The sequence below is a fragment of the Paralichthys olivaceus genome, chromosome 16, assembly GCF_024713975.1.
Source record: "Paralichthys olivaceus isolate ysfri-2021 chromosome 16, ASM2471397v2, whole genome shotgun sequence".
Lineage (NCBI taxonomy): Eukaryota > Metazoa > Chordata > Actinopteri > Pleuronectiformes > Paralichthyidae > Paralichthys > Paralichthys olivaceus.
This window is the reverse complement of record NC_091108.1, coordinates 9,438,505-9,462,525: the sequence shown is the minus strand read 5'-3', so window position 1 is coordinate 9,462,525 and position 24,021 is coordinate 9,438,505. Positions and strand designations below refer to the sequence as shown.

At 41.3% G+C, this 24,021-nt stretch overlaps 2 protein-coding genes and 1 long non-coding RNA gene across 5 annotated transcripts in view; 1 reads left to right on the top strand and 2 right to left on the bottom strand.

Annotated features, from left to right (window-relative positions):
• Positions 1–11: 11 nt before the first annotated feature.
• LOC109641455 (insulin-like growth factor-binding protein 1) lies at positions 12–1,046 on the bottom strand. The gene is made up of 4 exons (XM_020105928.2): positions 701–1,046; positions 469–590; positions 235–369; positions 12–137 (listed from the first exon to the last, which is right to left on the bottom strand). Exons 1-4 carry the CDS (start codon positions 1,044–1,046, stop codon positions 12–14), a joined length of 729 nt encoding a protein of 242 aa, XP_019961487.1.
• Positions 1,047–2,611: 1,565 nt separating this feature from the next.
• adcy1a (adenylate cyclase 1a) overlaps positions 2,612–24,021 on the bottom strand; it is a 36,337-nt gene continuing 14,927 nt past the window's right edge. The window contains exons 5-23 of one of the 2 annotated variants that reach the window (XM_020099902.2): positions 17,643–17,770; positions 16,849–17,007; positions 15,971–16,112; positions 14,557–14,712; positions 11,707–11,904; positions 11,521–11,618; positions 11,264–11,348; positions 10,234–10,323; positions 9,835–10,097; positions 8,997–9,123; positions 8,408–8,569; positions 8,176–8,322; positions 7,990–8,088; positions 7,786–7,900; positions 7,570–7,694; positions 4,064–7,278; positions 3,556–3,945; positions 3,386–3,457; positions 2,612–3,304 (exon numbers count right to left, since the gene is read on the bottom strand). In XM_020099902.2, coding sequence (XP_019955461.1) covers positions 6,868–7,278; positions 7,570–7,694; positions 7,786–7,900; positions 7,990–8,088; positions 8,176–8,322; positions 8,408–8,569; positions 8,997–9,123; positions 9,835–10,097; positions 10,234–10,323; positions 11,264–11,348; positions 11,521–11,618; positions 11,707–11,904; positions 14,557–14,712; positions 15,971–16,112; positions 16,849–17,007; positions 17,643–17,770 — 2,505 coding nt within the window. In that variant the 3' untranslated portion in view covers positions 2,612–3,304; positions 3,386–3,457; positions 3,556–3,945; positions 4,064–6,867. The remainder of the gene's footprint in view (positions 3,305–3,385; positions 3,458–3,555; positions 3,946–4,063; positions 7,279–7,569; positions 7,695–7,785; positions 7,901–7,989; positions 8,089–8,175; positions 8,323–8,407; positions 8,570–8,996; positions 9,124–9,834; positions 10,098–10,233; positions 10,324–11,263; positions 11,349–11,520; positions 11,619–11,706; positions 11,905–14,556; positions 14,713–15,970; positions 16,113–16,848; positions 17,008–17,642; positions 17,771–24,021) is intronic. The other variant, XM_020099911.2, reaches the window with a different exon arrangement.
• LOC109637517 (uncharacterized) overlaps positions 3,843–24,021 on the top strand; it is a 28,629-nt gene continuing 8,450 nt past the window's right edge. For both annotated transcript variants that reach the window (XR_002203278.2, XR_002203279.2), the window contains exons 1-3: positions 3,843–3,964; positions 6,951–7,186; positions 7,584–7,708. This is a non-coding gene — a long non-coding RNA (uncharacterized lncRNA). The remainder of the gene's footprint in view (positions 3,965–6,950; positions 7,187–7,583; positions 7,709–24,021) is intronic.

The window sequence follows — 24,021 nt, the reverse complement described above, 5'->3', positions numbered from 1 at the left end:
CGTTGATCCCTTCAGAGTGTGATTTCCTGATGACACTCTGCGTCACCGAGCAGGTCACTCGACCCTGGGATCTTCTTCCCAGTCCAGGGGGAGACGCACCAGCAGCGAGCAGGAGGTCCAACCAGAGACGAATCGCACTGAAGAAGGAACAGAGGTGGAGAAACCACGCAAATAAATCACCTGGTATAAGGAACATCTCTGAATTTGATTTGTGTGAACGTTCAAGTTCCTCACCTGCTTGGCCTTGTAGAAGCCGCGCTTGTTACAGTTGGGGAGGTAGAAGGTGGTGAACTTCTCTCCCAGTTTCTGCTGAGAGCTGTTGATTGTGTCCAGCGCTGTGTGGAGTTCAACATGACAGGGTCCCTGAGACTAAAAAGAGAATTAATAAATTAATTCCCTTAAAATCAATTGCTCCCTCTTCTGGATGGAAAGTATAAATATTTGAATCCTCATGTGGTCTCTCCTCACCTGTTGCATCAGTCTGACCTTGGCCTTGATGCTCTCGTGGCCCTCAGCAAGGTCTTGCTGGTCGAAGGGAAGGTTGAGACCCAACATGTAGTGCAGGGAGTCATGGTCACCTTCAGTGTCCTCTACACAAGTCAAAGAAATATTTTTTTACCAAGGTGTTTAAAAAAATGTTTTTACAACTCCGTGAAGATTATGATTCAAATTATGCAGAAACTGAGAAAAACTTTATTACCTTGGCCCACGTCCTCAGTGCAGACTCCATGTCCCCTGGTCAGAGCGTGGAGGGGTCTGGCCTCACCAGGCCTGGGAGTGCAGCGCAGGCCCTCGCCACAGTGGGCCGTGTGAACCCCACAGGACGCCCCTTTCTCCAGAGCGCAGGCCATGCAGCAGCCACAGCCAGGCTCCCTCAGCACCTGCCTGCAGCCTGCCGGGATGGCGGGACAGCTGTTCAACCTCTCCTGGGTGCAGGGGGCACAGCGGATTGGCTCCTGGACCACTAATGGGGAAGACCTTGCCACGGCCAAGACCACCAGGGACACTCCTGCAACAAACGTCAGCTTCTCATATAATCCAGGCATCTTTGGTCACAGGATTACTATCTTCTTTCTTCTCAGCTGCTCTGTGTGACTGTAGTTTTCCTTCTAAAGTGATTTCTCTGAACCAGCAGTATTTATATGGACATCTGGCCTCCAGGGGAGTTAATGATTGACAGCGGCCACAGATATAAAATATTTTTGACAAAGCTGCTGTAGACGCAGGATGACCCAGCTTGACGTGCGTAGATCCAGGTTCACAAGGTCTGTTGTCAATATTGACTTTGGAACATAAAGCGATTGTACATCAAAACAACCCTGTTTTTTTGGGAGCGACGAAATTACAGATTTTTTCTTTTTTTTTTAACCTTTTTTTGAAAAAGGATCACATGGATACTGCTTTTTCAGTAAAGGGGAGGATAATAAACATCCAACCATACAGGCTGTGAGAGAATAACAGCTGATTAGGGAAACGTTTGACTGTGCGTGTGTGTTGTCAAACACTTATTCAGTTGAGTAATGTGGACTCAAACTGTGCTTTGACACTGTTTTGACACTCAAACCCTATTTTGTCCCTTCAGTCTCTTTGGTGGATGCTCATTTTATCAGGTAGACAGATAAACAAGGTCATTTGCCTTCAACATTGCATAACCCTAACATTATGAGTCGCTCTACTAGGAGCACAACATGTTTGTCTGAAGAACAGTAGTAAATGCTTGTTTCCTTGGTGTAGTATTTGTCATAACTATCCAATGCCAAATGCATTGGTACACTATGTGTGATATACACACGTATATACACACACACACACTGTGGCTATGGACTCAATATGACCCCCCCATTCAGACATGTAATAACAAAGAAACGATGCTTCAGCCAAGAACGATTCATAAAATGATCAGGATCAATTGAAGTATTTATTATTGTAGTATTATAGTTTTGCTGTATTTTTAATAGGAAGTACCCATGACCGCCCCATGCAGCATGTGTAGGAGGATGAATGTGTTTCTTCATCCATGGTCAGTCAAGGTCCTGGATGCTGTTGGGGATGTGGGCGTTTGAACTCTAACTGACGACTTACATCAATCAATCAGAATTTATTTGTGTAGCCCACAAAGTCCTTCATAGAATAAAAGACACAGGGATGATCAAACCAATACCCCCCACCCCCATCCATCCGCAGAGCAAAACAACATTTAGGGACTGACGCTGTCGTAAACCTCACAAATTCGAAATGAGGAAACACCACAGGCAGGTAAACATGGAAGTACAAAATTATAAAATACTGGAAAAGACATGAAAATTAGGTCTAAAGTGAAGGTAAAATAAAAACAAAAAGCTATAAGAGGATTAAATAAAACCAGAAAGAAGAAACAACAATTCTACAAAAGTAAATAAGAAGTAGTAGATAAAAGGATAAATAAATTCAATTAAATTAAAAGCCTGACTAAAAGGAAGGTCTTGATTCAGGGACGCTGTTCTACATTTACTTCATCTGAGAAACAAGTATTATTCTTAAAGTATAGGTTGTGGATACTTCAGGTTCTATATGTAGAATATACGATTTGACTGAGGTGAATTTAGGTGTACAAAGACACAACACAAGTACATTTCTCTCAGAACACTTTTTAATATTTTCCCTCTATTTAGATTGTCAAAAAAAAAGAATCTCATTTGAATAAAGACATTATCTGACTGCCAACAAACCAAAAGACAAGTTGCACCCAGCAGAGATAAACGTATTGCTCTGACAAAAGTTAATATACGACCAGCTGTGTGTTTGACCGTGGAGCGAGAGAGAGAGAGCTTTGGCCTCTAACAGCGTTTTACTTGGTCACTTGAATCAAAACGCACCAATGGGGAGAAAGGTAAAAGGGTTCAGCCTGAAGCTCAGGGCCAAGAAAAAAGAATCTACCATTTATTAGTAACATGTTCTGTAGGTCACTCATGCCAAAAGTATAATGACTTGTTTAATGAATTGTATTTCAAGATACATCAAAGTGTTGAAGAGAACATGAACTTCATGAACTTTTATCATGAAACCAATATTTCTTAATCAGCTTTTTTTTTCTTGTGTTTATTCATTGGTTGACTTTACTCTCAGCCCATGCTCACCCTTCACATGGTGTGTTTTATTTGTGTGTTGGGTTTGTTCTACATTCAGTATGAACAAGGTCAGAGCCTGATGTGCACAACGTCCCCACGTTCAGCTCATGAGCGGACAAGCGTTACTCAACCACCAGTCGGTGTTTTTTTGCCTCTTCGATGTTGACCATCAGCTCCACCACCCACGGAGGAAACAGCTTAGAAAAACAAAAAACTAAATAAACCTATTGTGATCACTATTTCTGGAGGTGAAATCTTTGTTTGAAATTAGCACTCACACATTGTGACGTCTTCTTGTGGCTTTTCCTCTTCCTCTTTCTCTGCACCGATGTTTCAGGTGTTTTAAGATTCTTGGAGGAGATTATAAAAAACAATAGATCACTATGTTGTCATCTGAATATGATGTTGAATGTTTTCTACGATTGGAAAATATGACAGAGACGTTTACCTTCCCTTTCAGCCCCCGACCAATGGCCTGTTTCTCATTTCCTAACTTTTGCTGCCAAGAACTTTCAGCCTCATCACTTAAATCCACTGCATCTGACACTGAGCTATTGTCCAAGTCTCTCTGGTGACTATCAGCCGAGTGCGACTGAAGGAAACTCTCTGAGTTGCTGAGGGAACGAGACAATCGCCTGGGTCTCAGAACCCTCAGAGGGGCATCATCATCATCATCATCCTCATCCTCTTCCTCCTCCTCTTCTTCTTCCTCTTCTGCCACTTCCTCCTCCATCTCCACACCCACTTCACTTTGAAAATCCTCCTCTCCCTCTGTTCCACTTCCTCCAGTTTCATCCTCCTGCTCCGACTCTTCCTGGATGGGCTCCAGATAAGGCCTCTGCTCCGCCATGACATTTGTAAGTACAGAGAGAATTAGCATGGCAAGTTCATTTTTTAAAATAATACTTGAATAAAATATTGTCTGTATTAAAATAAAACAGTGGAGTCAAACTTACATTCTGCTGTTGAACGTCCATTTCTCTGCTGACATGTGGGGATCCTGCAGTGTCAGGTTTTCATTAGCTGGTGATTCACATCAGGTGCAGAGGATTAACTCCACACACATCACAGCTGGTTCTGTTTCTTTTCTTCCACTGAAGTGAAGTGAAGAATGAAGATGTGTAACCTTATCCAAAGGTTCAACAATTTCAAACCTCTATTGTAATAAATATCAATTTTAAAGCTGTTCAAATGTTAACAATTTGTTGTAAAGGTTCACCACTTGATGAGTGATGGGTTTTCAGAGCTCAATTCAGGATGTAGCGGCCTGAGCTGCTTTTCTTTTGTACATTTTTACCTCCTACCTTATGTTTTCACCCCTGTCCCTTTGTGTACGTTTTCCTTGATTTCTCAGAGAATATTATTTATCTCTATAGTGTGTGAAATGTGGTGCAGCTTAGGGGCTGTTTGGGCGGAGGTATGCACTCCACTAAGTGCAGATCTATTTTGATGTGTGCCTTGTTTCCCCCAGCTCTATTGAAACAATATCAAAAACCACTCAACCATTTTCTTGGTTTTTAAGAGGTTTTTAGAAATACTATGACCTCATTCACCCATTGTGACCCATTTCAGCCACGATGACATCAGGGGGAGTGTTGTTTGTGAACGATCATTTACCTTGGATTCCCTTCATGGATTAATGTCCAACTTTAGTTTGGGGTCGTGAAGGTTTAACCGTAACAACAGATGTTCTTAGTTTCTGTTTTAGTTTTATTCCAAAACCTCAAAAAGTGCTAAACTGAAGATGGTTGAGCGTGACGTTCGCTGACCCAGCTGTCATGGTGAACCCCACACTCATTCCGTGCCCCCTGCTCAGTGTTTGTGACATTTACATTTGTTGACATTTACCTGGCCATGGTCTGTGGGAGTATATTGATTGGTATAATAAACTGTCACTGTTTGTCACAACTTGCTGTGTAGAGTAAAAGCAGTTTTTTTTAAGAGCCATAAAATAAAGTGTGAGAAATTAAATTTTATGGAATGGAACCGAGAAAATGATCCCTAAAAAGTTGTATTTGTTACCCGCTGAAGATTATTGTGTGTCTCATATTGCTCTTTAAACCCTGCATTTTATATACTGGTACCACAATAATAAAATGTTAACATTCACAGTACTACTGTTATATTTTATACACCAATATTGTCTTTATTACAAAATATTCAATAACCCAAATTTAAACTGTACAAGATACAACATAGTTTACAGCTTTTTGGCTATTTACAAAAAAGTATGATCTGCATATCAAAGTGAATATATCTAAAAAGGCAGATTGCAATCACGGTAAGCTTATTGAGTAAGGCAAAAAACTTGAAACATGGTGTATTTACACTTTTGCAGATCAAGTCAAAGTGTCATATATTTCTCTATATATATGTATATATACGTTGATAAAGAGGATATCTGAAGATATCTGAAGCGCCCCATGTTTTCTGAGGCTGTATCTGAAAGAGAGAGGTGCTAAAGCCTGTAGTTGTTCAGCTCGGCTGTAGCGAAAAGCCGGGGGGGAATAACGTTTGCCTGAAAGACGAAGGCAGCCAGACACTGCACAGGGGGAGGAATATGTGAATGTACATGAATCATGTGCAGAGGCCGGAGTGAAGGACGAGGCTGTGCATCTGAGGAGGTTGTGTGTGTGTGTGTGTGTGTGTGTGTGTGTGTGTGTGTGTGTGTGTGTGCACGCTCAAGTAATGGATGTGCTCTCTTCTGTGTGGATAAATGCACATTATACATGTGTATTGGTCCTGATCAATCCTTTGTGACTGGTCCAGTCTTTGCATTTCAGCTTGTGTCCAGTTGTCCAAATAGTAAAATATCTTTTTAGGTTTTTAAACTGTCCTTTGCCGCCTCTTCACTATCAAACCCACCGCTGTCTGTGAATTGGGGCAATGTAAGAACATCAAGTATTTGTGAAATCTTATCCTGGGTTTAAAAAAAGACACTTAAAGCGTCAAAAAGAGCAACATGCTGAATATGTTCATCCTACTGCCTTCTCTCTGATGGTGAGACAATGTAAGGGGGTTCAAAAATAAAGATATATGAAAGCTCAGTTACTTTGGTTTTCTTTCAACTGGAGTCACTATGGCTGTCAACTTTAAAAAGTCATGCACTACTAACGCTGAAGATATCAGGGGGAAAAAAGCCTGTTTCATCCAATGTGCTTGGAGTATAAAAAAAAGTACTTTGTGCTGTTTCGTTACAATTCAGAATTAAAACCACACATGCATACACACACGCTCACAGGTACACACATGCATGCTTACATACACCGTGAAAAAAAAAGAAACACCATTTTACACCATAAATAATGCAATGCATCCTTGGCATAATCAGAAAGACAATGCAAAAGCAAATAGCATGATCAGTCTTTTTTTTAAGGATATCAATGCACATATCCCCTGCACATGGAATATGTAGAATAGAAATATATAAAATGAAGATGCACATTATACCTGGATCTGAGGGAACCCAGCGACACCACACATCTAATTATCTGGTATAGAAATGTTAAAAAGAAGATTTGAGATTCTGGGCATCTTTCTCCTTCACTCCTCGTTTGTCTTCCCTAAAAGTGAGTATGATTGTCTGTATCACCACCTCATCTCTCTGAAAGTTCATATCCTGAATGAGCATATTCTGGGTTTTGCCAGTAGCTCTGGATTTAAAGGAAATACCTGAACAGCCCCGTCGTCTCTCGGCCTCCAGCCAGGGTTTTCTTTCCCTTTTTTTCTCAGCTTGGTTTACAGTCCCTGTTTTTCCTTCCTACACTGCTACATCTGCAGCAGCGGTCACAGCCTCAATCTCTGTCATCTCAATGTCCTCCTCTTCCTCCTCACCCACTGCAGGCACACAGGAGGAAGGGAGACAAGTCACTTGGCTGTTGCTGCTGTTGGCGGTGTTCAACTGGATGCTGCTGCCCACGCCGGCGTGAGCGGCCAGGCTGGCGGTGGAGACGCTGCCCAGATTGGTCGGGACGCTTGTCTTCCCACAGGAGTGGATGCGGCGAGCCAAGCTGGCAGAACGCATCACCGAAGAGGTGGTCACGGTGCCCACACCCTGAACCTTCCCCTCCAGGAAATAGGTCAGCATCTCACCTTTGCCCTTAACGCTAACTTTGCCGCGGCACACCAGGTCGTAGTTGTTGTTCAGCAGGCGATAGACTTCCTCTGTCACCTGAATGAAAGAGATATAAGAGAGAAATACATAAATGTTCACTTTCATTAAGAATAGCTTTTATTCAAAATCTGAAATTAGATTTTTTATTTTGAAAAAAAATATTGTTGTTATTGTTATTTTGCATTTGTTCAGTGGATCTGGCAGGAATCTGTACCGTTGGAGCATAGAAAAGAAAACTGTGCAGTTTTGCAGTATTTCATTCCTGAAGAAGAAGAATAACTTTCACTTTCTTATCCTATAGTTGCACTTTGTGAATTTAAAGATATGATTAAAGGTGTTTTTGGGTACCTGTATCTTTCCAGGTACTCCGGTGCTGTCCATGCGACTGGCCACATTCACCGTGTTCCCCCAGATGTCGTACTGAGGTCGGCGCGCCCCAATCACCCCTGCGACCACTGGACCAACATTGATTCCTGTGTAAATACACGTAAGTGTTGAACAAATACAAAACACTATGAAATCAGGTGTCTGATAGTTTTTTTTGTGCTTTTAGATTAGACGCACCCACTCTCAGGACAAACTCATTGTATGACTGGTAGTTGATTTCATCCAAAACGTCAAACATCTCAATGGCGTAGTCTGCTATTGTGCTGAGATGGTCGTAAACAGATTTTTTGGCCTAAGGAGTAGAGGTACATTAATTGTTTAATATCTTGTCTCTTCATTATAATGTACAATGTTCATTTACATTACAAAGTAAATGTTCACCTTGGTACCGATGGTGGGGACGAGGCCCACAGCTGCCATGTATGTACTGCCAATGGTTTTGATTTTCTCTATGTCTTTGTAACACTCCTTGTCCATAAGCTGCGAAACAAACAACTCAAATAAACGCACAGAACTACATGGCAAATCCAAGTGAATGACCCGGAAGCGTAATAACAGCATTTCTACCTCATCAAAGTCTGCAATGATCTCATTCAGGAGTCTGAGGCACTCCACTCCCATGTTGTTTCCGTCCAGCTCGATGTAGAAATCGTTGAAGTTTGGGATGGAAGCAAACAGAACGCCCACTTGTGCGTAGGACTGATAGTACAGATCCTGACGGGACAAAAAGGGGAGAATACAGTACAGTGGGATAAAAGGCGTCCTCTGCTCTCGATTGTGTTTTCTACCAGTTATCTACCTGGTTCTCTGTCTGTCTGCCTGCCTGTCTATTAGCAAGGCTCACCATGTTCCTGGGGTTTGACAGCAGGAAGTGTTGAGCCACGTGCGCAGGCAGGAGGTTGAAGAGAATCCTCCTGTTGTCCAGCTTGACTTTCTCCATGCCATCTCTCTCCTCCTCCGCCTGAGAGCACATACCACACACACACAGGGTTGAGCACTGCAGCCTGTTCCACATTTCCACCACATGGGGTCAGTAAAAAACTTTACGGCCTCACAACATGGATTGTCTGTGTCATATGTGGATTTTCAATAGACTTGGGATCTTTGCACGATTAATGCTTCTCAGTTAAAGGGTTAAATATCTTAAGATTCTGCTTTTTTTTCAACACTTGTGAAAAATAGTCATTTTATTACACTTCTGATGCCAAACGAAACCTTGCTTCGCCAAAGAACAGACAGCTGGCAGCCCAAAAATACAAATCCTTTTCATACACAACCCAAGCGCTTGCATATATCAAGGCTATTATTCTATTAAAACGTACATAATAATAATGATGAGATTTAAGCCTCCTTCAGATACACATGCATAGAGACACACACTCCCTGACCTGCACAGCCCATAAGAAGTCCAGGCGTAGTTTGAGGTCGAGTTGCCTGGAGTGGAGGGCCAGGGCACTGACAAAGAGCAACAGAGACAGGATGGGCTCATAGCCCCGGATGTGGAAGGACCCCCCACTGTGGAAGAGAGACCAACACACGCGTCAGCATCAGGGACTAGACCACACAGCGCACTACACAGGCGGGTTTGACTGGACCCCCCACAGTGTCAAGAGCGGCGATGAGTAAAATTTAACTTGTTAAAATCATAAAACGCTTTTTGTGGGGCAAGCATGAAAATAAAACACAAAATGAAATAAGAGAGCTTAGAATTGTTATGTAAAATATTGGATTGCACAATATGATAATCATTTACTGATGCATAACTGTTCTTAACCTACATATTTTATATTAGTAACAGCAGATTCAGCTTTATTATTTTTCCAGGGGGCACATTTATCATGTAGGATCCAATAATTCTGACAGGGCCTCTCGGTGCTGAGTTGAAACTATGCTCGCCCATCATCCAGCCCACAGTGTCCTGTCGAGCTTCGGATTTGGAACTAATGATGAGCACATGTGCTGCTTCAAAGGCTGGAAAATGAATGAGTGTGTAGGCCGAAGACAAGCAAAGACACCTCCACACACGCACACACACACCCACAGCACATGTACTGTAAACACTCGTCTGCTCCTGCTGTGCATCTAACAAACAGGAAACCATTGCTTGATCGATTTTCATATGATGCACAATCCTAATTGGACCATGGGGCTCTCACGTCAAGCTCCAATGGGATGTGTGTGTGTGTGTGTGTGTGTGTATGTGTGTGTGAGTGATGTGAACCTCACCCTGCCGTCCTGCGAAAGCCACTGAGCTCCAACACTGTGACATACAGCACCCCGAGGAGGAGCATGAGTGCCATCTTTGGCAGCCAGGACACCCGCAGGAATAGCGCCAGCGTGAGGGTGCCCACCACGCAGGAGAGAAAGGCGTAGCGGGCACCCTCGCAAGGCAACTCCGCCATTGTGTGGTTAGTGCCACTGATGTCATCAATGATGATGATGGAGCTGTTGGTGTTGGCACTGCCCCACAGCCAGGGCATACAGCCCACCTGTCAGGGACAAGCAGGAACATGGAGGAACGTAGGGATTAAAAAAAGAAGTCAAAATATGGCAGCAGTTGGTTGACCAGTATGGGGTGGGTCATTTGTAGCAGGTGACATTTTTGCTGTTGCCTTTCCCACTTACCACACAGGCCTGGGCCACAGCGTAGATTAAGAGCACTATGAGAATACAGAGGGCAGTGCGAATCTGAATGGTCAGGCACCCTGGAAAACACTGAGACAAACATAAGGGAAGATAAAATGCATCAGGAAGATTAAAAAAACACATTTATTACCACAAACAATGGCAATCATGCAAAAACTACCAAACAGATTTCCACAAACCTTAATGGAAGGATGGGACACGGACCAAGAAAGAAACCAGTACATTTTGGAGCGGATCTGGACAAAGGGACTTTAACATTGTAACACTTGCACAGGGAATACTATGAATGATATTTGATGATATGAGTGTCTGCGATCTGGAGTAGATCCACATTCAAATGTAGAGAGTGGATTTAAATGTGGTTTCATTGTGAGACTGTTGAGGTTTTTACTCTACTGTGTCATTCCAGTGTTTTACATATATAACGGCTTTAAATCAAACAATGATGTGCAGACAGAGAGAGGATAGTATGAGGCCAGTAAGGTGATTGAAGAACAGAGATAGAAAGTATAGGGAGTTGGAAAGTAAGTGACTGTGATCATGAAAACTGGTCAGCAAATAAAATAAAATATGACCAAAAAGAGATTAAACTTTCCAGCTCTGTCAAGGACCACATTTTTAAAGGATTAATATTTGTAATATTTAGAAGTTGCTACAAGAATAAAAAGTATTTCTACCAAGTCTCCTTATTAAACCACATTGAAATTCACTAAATTGCACCAATATTATTCCCCTAGAAAATGTTGCCAAAAGCATAAATTACTCTTTGAATAATCAAGGAAAATGTTTTAGATGCCCTTTCTGACAATGTAAAAGAAAAATTCTGATCCGCTCATGTGGGTTCTTCCCAGATCCATATTGTATTCTTCCCCCAAGTTTCATGGTGATGCTTTCAATAGTTTTTGCATCATCTTGGTCACAAACAAACCAACAAACAAACCAACAGGGGTGAAAAAATAAAAGAATGACTTTCAGTCATGAAAGGTGATGATAAGAAAGCTCTGTTTACCTGTACTCTAGTGATGTGCAGGTACATGATACAAGCTACTAGGAAACAGATGCAGAAGACCAGAAGGACAAGTATCACTGTGCCCCTGAGTGGGAAAGAAAAGTGAGAGAGGCAGACAGAGGGGTTAGTTAGAAAGTCAAGGATCCGTGGAAGTGAAAAGAGTCAATTAAAGAGTTGAGTGGACAGAGAGAGAGAGAGAGAGAGAAAGAGAGAGAGAGAGAGAGGAGGATGACGATGGCAGAGTCTGTTGTACGTACTGTGGTATGATGAGAAGGTAGACAAGGCCAAACAAGGCAGCAAGGATCAGCGAGACGACCACTGCACTGGTGAAGTACTCATCGGGAACCTGGTGGTACTGTGTGACGCCACAGACAGGACAAGTGAGTGACAGAGCCTCGACACGATCTGAGGCTCCATAGCAACGTGCAAGTCATGTGTCTCACCCTTTGCTCACGCTCGGAGCATTTATACATGAGTGTGAGGACGTTGAGGTCCGCCGTGTCCGACTCGGTCTGCCGGGCCTCGATCAGCCGCCCGATGTAACGGTTGACCCGTGTTCTGGGGCTGCTCTGGACCACGGTGGCCTGGTTGGCGTTGGGACGGTTCCTCAGCTTCTGAGGCGCCGTCCTCATGGCCCTCCGCTGTCGGCAAGAAAAAGAAGAGATCTTTAGTGAAAATGTAGAAGTTGATTAAAACAGCGGCTCGATAAATAGGCCACCGCAGCACTGTATTCTCTGCACCACTGGAGTATTATCATATTAGGAACAGGGGTGAATGAGAGACAACAATAAACATGGGCACATGATTATACTTTCAAATCAGGACGTCGCCTTCACACTTAATCACTGCAGGCACCCTGCTGTGTCTGAGTGTGTTCAGCAGCCAGAGCAAAACACTGAGCACTGGAGCAGAGCCAGAGAGTTAACATGGCAGTAACATGGTGTGTGTGTGTGTGTGTGTCTGTCTGTGTCTGTGTGTAGACATGTTAGTGAGCATGCTGGATGAATTGTGTCGTCGCAGGAGAAGGGTGAGCGAGGATCATCAGAGTGTTTGTGAGTTCCTGACATGACATGAACGTGTACGGCTCACTGACTTCCTTCATTTCTTCCTTTACCCCTTCCTTCTTTTTCTTGTTCCTTGATCTTTGTCTATTACTTCATGCTTCCTCTCATTGCCTTCTTAAACTTCTTCTTACTTCTTTTATTACTACCTCTAATTCTGTCATGTATTCCTCCTCATTTCCTTACCAACATTGCTTCCTTCCTGTCTTGAATTCGGTCCTTCCTTTCTACCTTTCCTACTCCTGTGTATTCACTTCTATTTGTTTATTACTTCATTCCACACTTATCTTCCAATCTCTCTTCCCTTCCTTATATCCTTTGTTGCAACCTTTCCTTCCTACCAATCCACCATATTCTTTCTTACTCCTATTTCCTATCTATTGTTCCTTAATTCCATCCCTCATCTCTCTGAGCCTCCCTCATGTTGTCATTCTATACTAGGCGGTATCACAGTGGTCTGCAGATATGAAGTCTACTTATGTTGTGTATTGTGCTCAACATGTATAGACAAGTATCCTGCAATATCTTGCTCATTCATCTTGTCTGTCCCTCATATTCGAAGTCGTGTCGAGAATATGTCATTTCACACACAGTGGAAGAGAGTGTGTGGTCTGAATGTAAAACTACCATTCAGTGGAAGGTGTACGTGTATATGACTTCACCTGCCAACCCTGTTCACACTTTACTCTAATCTGCCTCCTGTCTATGCTGTGAGGATGTTGTCATTACTGGTATAATGCAAACATGAGGGGGAGACACAAACATGTAGAGTGAGGACCCAGCAACTGAGGGCAAATCAGGAAAATTATGCGTCATCAGATGTTTGAAATTCCAAATAAACAGCTTGTATAAAACACCTGATTGATGGGATTCTATCCACTAACACAGACAAACACACTAACCTTAATTCTAACCCTAACCTAAACTTAATTCTAACCCTAACCTTAACCAATTGTAAACCTGACCCTAATTCTAACCCTTAGCCTAAACCTAACCTAAAACTAATTCTAAACCTAACCCTAACCTAATTCTAACCTTAACCCTAACCTTAACCTAAACCTAATTCTAACCGTAAGACAAAGCCCAACCCTCAAACAGGCGATTGAAAAAGTGAAGACCGGTCAAAATGTCCTCACTTTCCAAAAATGTCCTCTGTAGGGTCTATGCTTGAGATGGTCCTCACAAAGACATAAGTACAGGAACACACACATACAATTGTATAAGTATGTTTGTCCTGACATTAACTAAATGATTAACCTTGTGAGAAGTATTTTTCCCGCTGATATGTCTACAATGTACATACACACACACTGGCAAATCTGGATTAAAACAGCTGGTGCAGACATTGTATAGCTGCCAGGCCACAGGATTTCTTTCCAGACACACAAGGTCAAATAAGCTCTTTGACATTTACCCAGATTGCCAGTGTCACTGACAGTATATTTAAGGGAAATGGCATGTTGGTCTCTGGCAGGAGCAACACATTGAGGTCATTATAGCTGATAGGATTGCACACTCTGAACACATCTCACTGTCACCCCCCCCACCACCACCTTCTTATGATTTAGTATACTGTACATGGTTATTTCATTCAGCTTATATATGATACATCAGAAAACCAGAACCTATATGACATACAAAAAAAAAGACTTCTGCTAAGATTGTGTGATGTTCAAGTAGTGTTACACCTAAACATTTCGTCAGCTCATTAAACATTGCCTTCATGCATACATGACTTTTCTTGCACATTCTAACATCTAATGTATGTCCATGAGTAACAGTAAGAAAGCAACTGAACCGGGAAGGAACACACATTATTTCTCCTCTTAAGACTTTCTACGGTTCTTCTCTGTTGGAACAATGTTCCGTGGAGCTGAAGCTCACGTGTTGAGATTGTATAAATTTGCATTGTGGATCAGTCGAGAGTCCTGATGTTAAGCTCACTGAAAATTCGAGGAATAACCTAAAATGACGCTTTTTTGAAAAGGCACTTAAGAATGTAGATTACCTAAATAAGTAATTGCTGTAGACTTCTAACATATCAACACTGTCTATCAGCCCATACTGTAATACATATACATTATACCATTAATAAATGCAATGTTGAGGCCACATTTACAAGCATATAACAACAAGGTAATTCAAATACATCTTTGCTATGTACTTTACTATTCAAACCACAGCACGAACACACACACAAATGTCAACACAGACACTGAGTTTTTTTTATACCTTATCACCGTCCTCGCAGTTCATGACATTGGAGAAGGGAATCTCAGCCTTGAACATCTTCCTGCAGTGCATAAGCTGCACTAGTAAGTAGCACACAGTTTTGAACTTCATCTTTTTGGCGGGCTTTATATCCGAAAGAATCAATCCTGGGAATATCTGTAAGAAACGGGAACAAGGATTAAGTCATGATATCCCACAAAGCAATAGATATATAAATATATTATGTAAGGGTTTATAACTCATGCAACTCAGGCACTGGACAGCATGCATGTGCCCGTATGCTCATGCACACACTCTCGCATGCAATCATTGTTATTATCAGGTTCAGGAATTGAACTGGAAAGTGGTAAAAATGAGATCAATCCCTAGGGTGATTTTAATAGATTCATTACTCTGCTGCTCTTGTTTCTCCTTCGTAAACACTATCTTAGAAAATCAAGATTAACATATGTTAGAAGTTTTGAGGAAATTTGTGTGTTTTGTTGTGTGAAAAGTGTGTTTTGTTAAACACCAAAGTTAGGGAGTGTGTCCCTAAGCAGGAATAATTAAAGACACTATAGCAGGGAGCGTAGCAGCCCATCCAACACAGCTTAGTCAGGGCACATCTTTCTCTGAGCCATGAGCCCTTTGATGAAGTCTAAACCATCAGCTCTATTAAGAGGATTAGCAGAGTCTCCCGCATATCAAAGAAAAAATACATGCGACCGTGATGTCACAGGTTCACGTAAGGATCAGCGTAACCTATGTAGGATTCTTATCTCACATAACATGGAACCTGCTGCAAGAAATAGTGATGAGAGAAGAGAGGAGAGGTAGAAGAGGAGGAGAGGAAACCCAATAGATACAGAGACCGAAACAGAAGACTGAAATTCCCTCTCCAGCTGCTTGTGGCACATCTGGTTGGAGATGTGCGTGTTTATGTGCAGTGACACACACACACATATATCTCTGTGAGTTTGTCGGACAGAGCAGATTTGACATGATAGTTGTTACAGGCTGTTTCTCTCTCTCTCTTTATCACCCAGTTCAATGCATTACAGGCTGAGAGTGAGATTAGCTAAAGAACAAATGCGTGAGAGCTCCATCATGTGATGTTAGATGCTGTCGCCACGCGATGATTCAATTGGAAGGATGTTTTTTATTGTAGATGTTGGCATGGAGGTAAAGACTGGTTAAGATAAGCCTACGGTTAGCCTTCTCTTACCACACACAAAGTAAGTCCAATAATATGGATTAGTATACGTCCTGTGGAAGCTTTGTTAATGTGTACAGTGCACCGTCTATGTATTAAAAGGTTCAGCTGAGGGCAAGGACTCAGGCTAACATACATCTGGTTCGGAGCTGTGTTCTTTTATAGAAATACGTGAAGGGTTTAGAACATGCCTTTGCTCAGCACAGAGCAACACTACGATACCTTCCGTCGGTGAGATGGCACAATAAAGAAGGTTTCAATTTCATGTTTTTGGAGGAAGGCGTTCCTTTCGTGTCCGTTTCCAGGCTCCACCTCATAGTCTCCATTTAGGCACTCCAGTGTAGATCTGGTGATGTGGACTTTCCTGTAGAAAAAGACAGGGCAGGTGTAACACACAACACAACCATCTGCAGGAGGGTCTGTGTCACAGGAGACTGTCAAAGTAAGTTCTGAAATCCTGCTCCTCTAGGCCTTTATGCAAATATTTAAACATTTGGACTCGAATAGAGGTGAGAGGGATCTGTTTGTAGATGTTTTTGTCGAATTGTGGTTTTCTTTACCCTAGAATGGGCCCTTTATATTTAAGTGCTTTATATTTACATTGGGAGCAGGTCCTCTCTATGGAGGCCACCATGTTTTTTTTATAGTCTTCCAAACTAGACAAACTTAACACCTTTTGTTTTTATGACAACTGAAGGCTATCACAGGTTCTCTCTCATGTTTTAAAGGGAAGGGTAAGGTGAGGGGTATTCAGCTGCAAAATGCATCTTCACCTCTAGATGTCACTAAATTCTACACACTGAACCTTTAAGTATTTCCCACATCAAAAATATTTGATAACATTTAAAAAAATGCACACATCACTAGAAAATAAAATGTGAAGAGGCAACACTTTGTTATATAATTAAATTGTTCAATGGATTTTGTGTGTTTTCAAACTGGTGATATATTTTCTTACCATTATAGACTTTAGTGGGCCTCCCAATAACGAACAATGAATGAAGAATGCATGACAAAGACAGGCAGTATTTTTCCACAGCACCACTGTAGAAGAGTCACCCAGAGCTGCTGAGGCCAGTATTCATGTGAGATAAACTTACCCAGGTAGTCCCCCAGCCTCCATCACGTTGGCCAGGGTCACATCGTTGGACCAAACATCATATTGCCATTTCCTTAGGCCCAGCACTCCACAGAGCACCCGACCTGTATGCAAGCCCACGCGCATGTTCAGGTTGACCTCTGTGGCTTCTGCCACTGACCTGCAGGGGGCAGAACACCAGTGCTGGAGTGAGGTCATATCTATGTAGATTCAGATAGAGTCAGATCTTTACCTATATCTAAATATATATCTATAAATTGATATACCTAATCTATATATCTATATCCAATATATAACAATAAGTACTCGACACAAGCTATCAAATTATTATATGCTCTAACATACCAAAACTGATGAACAAAAGAAAATTGCTCATTAGAACTTTAAAAAAAAATTAATTTGGTAAAAAGTCTAATCTTAATCAAAGATCTTAATTAACAGGGTTCCAGTAAAGCCAAGAAAGTCTCTGGTTGTATCTTCTGCTGCATCTTAAACTCTTCCTGTCTTCTGTTCCTGTTTTTCCTTCTTCTAAACTATGAGAAAACACATTCAAGTTCAATGAAAAAGCTTTTTTTCCCCCTCTGGAGCATTTTCTCTCAGCCAACTGTAGCTCTGCTCTGAAATGTTCTGTGTTACAATCCACTCACAGCACACATGGCTAATCAGGCTGCAGTCCGCACTGCTCACAGGAAGTCATGGAATAAAAAAATCAAAAACCTGTTTCTTCCATCTCTCTCCAGATTATGATTTAATTCCTTCACACCGTAAAATTAATAAATGACTGTGACCACTCACGTTATGGTGTCAATCATGTCCAGACCCATTTCCACACAGCAGTGGGCGTGGTCGGTCTTGGGTTGGGTCAGTCCAGACACACAGTAGTAACAGTCCCCCAAGATCTTAATCCTGCGGCAGTGATTCTCCTGCCCATCACAAAGATGAAGAGAGAACGTTTAACAAGAAGGGCACTCAGTAGAGTTCAATCAAGCTGCACCAAATTTCACATTCATAGAAATCAGTCACCTAAACATGCCTGACTTTTTTCGTCAACATGAATTATTCTGTTGGAAATCAGTGACAAAGCAAAGCGAAAAAATGCCCTACCTTATCAAGAAATTGATAAGAAAAAAATATTGGATCCACCTCCTGATGTGGATCCGCACTAAAATTGTATGGGTTCTTCCCTGACACACACCATATCCATCAAGTTTCATATTAATCTGTACAGTAGTTTGTTGTTAATCTTGCTTACGATCAAACAAACCATCAAACTAATTAATAGGAATGCAAACATGACCTCCTTGGTGGAGCTAATTAAAGTTACAATGATCCATATTCATCAGTGGAGTTTGTAGTATGATGCATTTTAAAAGATGGACTGAGTTAATGATGAAGGAGTAATACTTTTAAACTTTAATTTCACCTTAAATTGTAAATTTAGAAATTTGAAGTTATTAAACAACACTGTAAAATGTTTTATGTTTTCATTTAAAAGTGTTTTCATTTCGATGATGGTCTCCTTGTTTATTCTATCTCTTGCTATACCTCTGTTTTCCTTATGTTTGGATTTGTGTTCTGAGTTTTCAGTTTTCTGTTGTAGTGTTGCTCCTGGTGTGTTTTCCATGTTTTTAGATTTGTCGAACTCTGTGTTCATTATGTCCAACACTGTTTCCTTCAGTGTTTCATTCTGTTTAGATTTGTGTTTCACTCTGTTTCCTGTTTTATTTTGTAGTTTCCTGCTCCTTTCCTGCCTTCATTAGTTTCACCTGTTGTCCTGCGCCACCTGTCTCTGGTTTGTCATCAGTTCAGTTTGTATTTAAGTCTCTGTGCTTGGTCTTTGTCGGTTCGTTGTTGTCTTATGTGGTTGTTTCACCACCTTGTTGTTGTTTCTCTTTCCTCAACAGAGTTTTTGTAGTGTCTCCAAGTCTCTACCTTGTTTTTGCTGTGAGCACTTTTGAGTTAACTGGCTATTTGGACTTTGTTTGTTCTGTGTAAAGAGACCTGCCTGAAATTAAAGGACACTTTAAAACGTCACCACACCACTGTTTCTATTAGAACAGCAGGTTTATTGGATAACTTGTTGACAGAAATGGCAATACACTCATAGATGTGAGTGTAGTACTTTGAAAGAATAAACGTTAAAGGAAATGCTAAATCACCAGATGAGTCACACTTTAGGGAACGAGGTGAGTCACTCACTTTTAAGGGACAGCGAGCAGAAGCATGAAAAGGCGGCTTTACAAATATAACCGTCATTAGAGGATGACAATTCATTTTAGCAGCGTTACCGTAGACGCCTTCTCATAACCATTTATTGTTTCCATGGCGGTAATGGGATCACTGGCCATGAACAGCACAAAGACTCATAATTATACACATTGGTGGGTGCAAGACAAGTCGGACATTCTATATTTTTTTTACCACAAAACAAGTTCCAGAAAAGACGAATAACAAGGGACTGTCTTAGTTGCACGTGCTGTGGTCATGCTTCATGCTAAGTGGCACAGACGCAAATGTGATGCTCACGTAAAAGAGCATCAGCAGCAATGAAGTGTGCAGGGAAAAATGTAAAGACTTATTTCATATAGACTCATGTTATTTTGACACAGTGTTTACTATATATTTATGGAAAGTATCATTATATGTTGCTCAGGGGGTTGAACAGGTGGTCCTCTGGCTAGAAGGTCGGTAGTTTGATCCCCATTCTCCTATCTTTCCCATCCTGTGTGCCGACAGTGTGTGAGTGATGTATGATAGACCATTTATGCAAATTTACTATGTAGCTTTAGACATGTAAACAGATTTTTAGGTATCTTTCTCCATTTGCAAACATAGGTATTTTTGTACCTTTCTCCATTTCCTTCTTTACCTGGTTTAATTCTTGTGCTTCTGTTTTATTTCATTCTCCTCCAGGGAATGACAAAAGTGTTATTTAATCTTTTCTTCAAACAAAAAAATTAAGACCAACTTCGGTCCGAGCAATGAGCTCTGTGCTAAAATTAGCAACAGCAAAACTCAGCTTCAAAGTTGTTGTTTTCCTGCAATTGTAAAAGGAAACACTGTAAATACAGAGCTTCACTCTGAGCTCTGCTTTTGTGAAAGTTACAGCTACACAACTTTTCACTGTTCGCACCCAGGTACACAGCTAAATTTCAAATAGACACCTTAGAGAGCAAAAGCACAGCTAGTAGTAATGCAGGTCACAATGGACAAGGCTAATTACTTACTGCATTGACTTATTCAAAGTCCTAATGATGACACCTAAATGCTGTTCTCTCAAAGTCTTTCTAAGTCTCATTCCATGGCAAAAAGTTTGATATTGTTACAGAAGTGAGGAGCTCTCTTTGGGGTCACTCAGGTCACGGTGGAGCAGTAAACAGATGGCTCTACACGACGTGGCTGAGGCTACAGGAAGCAGAGTCTCCTACTCTGTACTTTTCCTGTGCTAATCTGCACTGTGTGGGCTTAGGATCTGATTCAGACCCAAGCAGGATTACCACCGTCATGTGACTGAAGCATTGTGGGCAATCTCTGTGGTCATCAGTGTAGGAAGGAGAACGTTGGTGATAGAGTTTCCCAGGGGCACAGTTAGATAATTATCTCTGACAAGGAGGTTATGTTTCCCCCCCCCCCCCCCCCCCCCCCTGTCTGTTTGTTGGTTGGTTTGTTTGTATGTTTGTTTGTAAAATAGATTACACAAAAACAAATAAATGGATTTCCACGGAACTTGGTGGAAGGATGTGGTTTGGGTCATTGGGCCATTACATTTTGGTGGGGATCTTGATCATAGATAAAGGGGAGATATGGTGGTTTTCAACATTTGTTTGGTTTTCCCAGGGAGTAATTCATGGATCTTGATGAAAGAAAACAGGCATGATAAGGGCACAGATTTCTATGAGTATATGAAATTTGGTGCAGCTTGATTGAATTTCACTACGTATAATCTATTGTTTTCACTGAGGTCAGGATATGTTGAGCAGAACCATTAAAAGTAAGATGTAGCTGTGTTACCAGGGCTCCTTATACATACAGTAATGTGCTGCATATGTTGGCAGCAAATGCAAAAGAGAAACCACTCCAGTGCACACAAACAGAGGGAGACAAAAAGGCAGAGACAAAGAGACACAACCAGGGCGGGGGGGTATTCAGTAAATTATGATGAGGGGAAAAGATGAGCCAGCTGAGAGCAGCTGCACTTCATTTCCTACCAGTCTCAGAGAGCAGCAGTGTTTGATGCAGAGACAACGATCAGTGCTGTGTACACATTACTGATGGGGCGAAAGATTACAGGCCTTACACTTCTGTAACTTTGGAAAGCTGAAAGGACACAAGAAAGAACGAGTGCTGTGTATCTGAATCTGGATCTGCTCTCTGTAGAGAAGCAGAACCACTGAAAACAAGATTCTGATGAAAAGCAATTTGTTCTGTTTGATGCATTGTGTATGGTGGCCCTGAGAGGTCAACGCACTACAGTTTAAGAAAACACACAAAGAGAAAACACCCTGCAAATCACCCACAACATAACCAAGTATCTAGACAAAATCAAATACTCACAACCAATATAACTCTACCAAATACCCACAACACAACCAAATACTCACAACACAACCAAATACTCACAACACAACCAAATACTCACAACACAACCAAATACTCACAAATCAACCAAATACCCACAACACAAGCAAATACCCACAACACAACCAAATACTCAGCGCCAAATCATAATATACATTTAACTGGACCACATACTCACAACACTAGTGGTAAACAGTTTAATGTCACGTTAGCTGGCGACATAACAAGCTGTCTTCATCTTTTTCATGTCAACATCGTGTTGACTGTGGAGTTTTTTTAAGATGAAGTAAGCATGTTATACCTCTAGCTAACATGACGCCATCTTGTTTCTAAATCAAGTGTATTTCCACAGATTACTTGAATTGACAGGCTAATAATTCACACAAGTCTAACTTGTTGACTGGGTTAAACAGCATATCTCTGCAAAAATGTTTAGAATCATTTGATCATAACTTTGAAATAAGCAATAATCCTTTGTTAGGGTAGATAGCCAACTTCAGCACTTTTTAGCATCCTCTGGAAACACTTCCATTGAGTCGTGAGTATTTGCTTGTGTTGTGAAAATTGTGTTGTATTGAGAGTGATTTGCTTCACTTTTTCTACTTTCTCAAGGTGTGTTTTAATACTGATGAAGATGTTTTCTCCATTTGAATATGATTCCCTAAGTTGCAGTGCATCGAGCTCTCAGTGCTATTCCATAATTCGTCATGGGGCTATTATATGTATTCAACAAAAAGATCCAACACTCGTCCAGCCCTCCCTGGCTCGGTAAAGGATTTGATGTCAACATTGCATCAATATCAGCTGACAGTGATTCATTGCAATGGGTAAAATCTTTAGCAACACAAGTTCTCTCTAGTTCTCTCCATCAACTACTAGAAATTTATTTCCATTTTTGCCAGCAGCTCTCACGGAACTGAACTAGCGTGGAATAATTTATGTGCAACACAAATGAATAACATATCAACACTTCCTCCACCCACCTCAACCTGGTGGGAAGGAGCGAGCAGGTGTTGGAGATCTGTGAAGGAAACCTATTACTGTGGATATATTTAACACGTTTAAAAAATAACAAATGTTCAATGGTTTTTTGAACATTTGAAGGAGGATTTTACAGGATTGTGTTCGCTGCAACAGCAACCCCCCGTATTATTTTTCTCACCCCTCCTCCTCCACCATCAAGAACCCAAGCTGGTTTGTTTGGTTTGGGTTTTGCTCCAGTCCACAGATTTTTTAGCTCAGAGGCTTCTGAGGGCAACTGAAGGACTTGACAGTGATCCCAGCACCTGCACATGAGACGAACCCAAACAGGGTTATTTGAGTTGTGTTTACACCCAGACTTTAGTTTCTGAGAAGCAGCTGTCAGAGTATGGGCAGCAAACAGTCTTGCAGTATATATGCATATATATATATTTATTTTTATTTTATTTTTTTATTTTTTGAGAGCATCTTTACCAGCGGACCTTCTTTTGATATTTTTACTGGCACAAGATTTTGTATTATGTAAACCTGAAGGTGTGATAGGTGATTTCCTTAAACTGTTTAAAGAACATACTAAAAGCTTGAATAACACCCAGTAGAGCCAGACCTCCACCAAGGCCCAACAGTCCCCTAAAATTCAATCAATCTGTAACAAATGTCATGCACTCAGATATCAGTTCCCTAAAATTCACCAAAATCCATGAATAATTTCCTTGGAGAATGGGGAAAATGTTGAAAAATGCCAAAGATGGCAAAGAACTAGAAAAAAAATACTGCAGTCACCCGTTTTATCTGGATCTTGTTAACAAACCAACAAACACATACAGGGGGACGGGTGAAAACATAACCTCCTTGGCTGAGGTACGTAAATATTTGGTATATTAGGTTTTTTATGACTGGATGAATATTTGTTCTGTCTGTTCTTATTATAGTAGTTTCAGTATAATCTTTGAACAGGGAATAATAGTTCTGACAACAACATCAGACACAACATGCTCCCTCTCATAAATGTGGGGGAAGGGATAACAAGGAAACACACATGCCAATGAATGATCTAAATGCATACACGCGCTGCACATGCGATGCAGGCTGTTTTGAGCTTTCACAGTCATATATGTGTGAACAAGAAAAAAAGGGGGATTCTGACTTGTCGAGGAAGTAAGAGACAGTAGATACATCGCCAAGCCTAAAAATGGAAACGTGAGAGAGGAAGAGAGTGCGGAAAACCACGGGGCATTAAAGACACAGTTGAGGGAAGTAGGCTGCTGCGTGTCAATCAAAAAGCTGAGAGACAAGGAGCGGAGGAGTCTGAAAGCATTGATGCAGGGAGGTGTTGTGAGAGAAAAAAAGAGACAAGAATGAAAAGCTTTGTGAGTCTGCCATGGAAACAGCAGCGACACATGCACACACACTGTAAATACTGTACATACATGCATTCAGACACATCCAGTCCAGATATTAATGTAGTCCTGCCTTACAAAATACAACAATTAATCAATTAGTCCCTCTCACAACAGAAAACAGTCATCTCAGAATCCCGATCTTCTATTAATCTCCCTTAAAAGAGAAGCATATAGTTATTGTATATGCTATATCAATCTCAAATTTAGTTAAG

Excerpts from the sequence above, each read along its gene's own strand:
- LOC109641455 (XM_020105928.2), bottom strand. The coding sequence starts at position 1,046 with ATGCCTGGATTATATGAGAAGCTGACGTTTGTTGCAGGAGTGTCCCTG. Across the intron at positions 370-468 it reads AGGTCAGACTGATGCAACAG|TCTCAGGGACCCTGTCATGT; the intron begins GTGAGGAGAGAC and ends TTCTCTTTTTAG. Across the intron at positions 138-234 it reads GCTTCTACAAGGCCAAGCAG|TGCGATTCGTCTCTGGTTGG; the intron begins GTGAGGAACTTG and ends TTCCTTCTTCAG.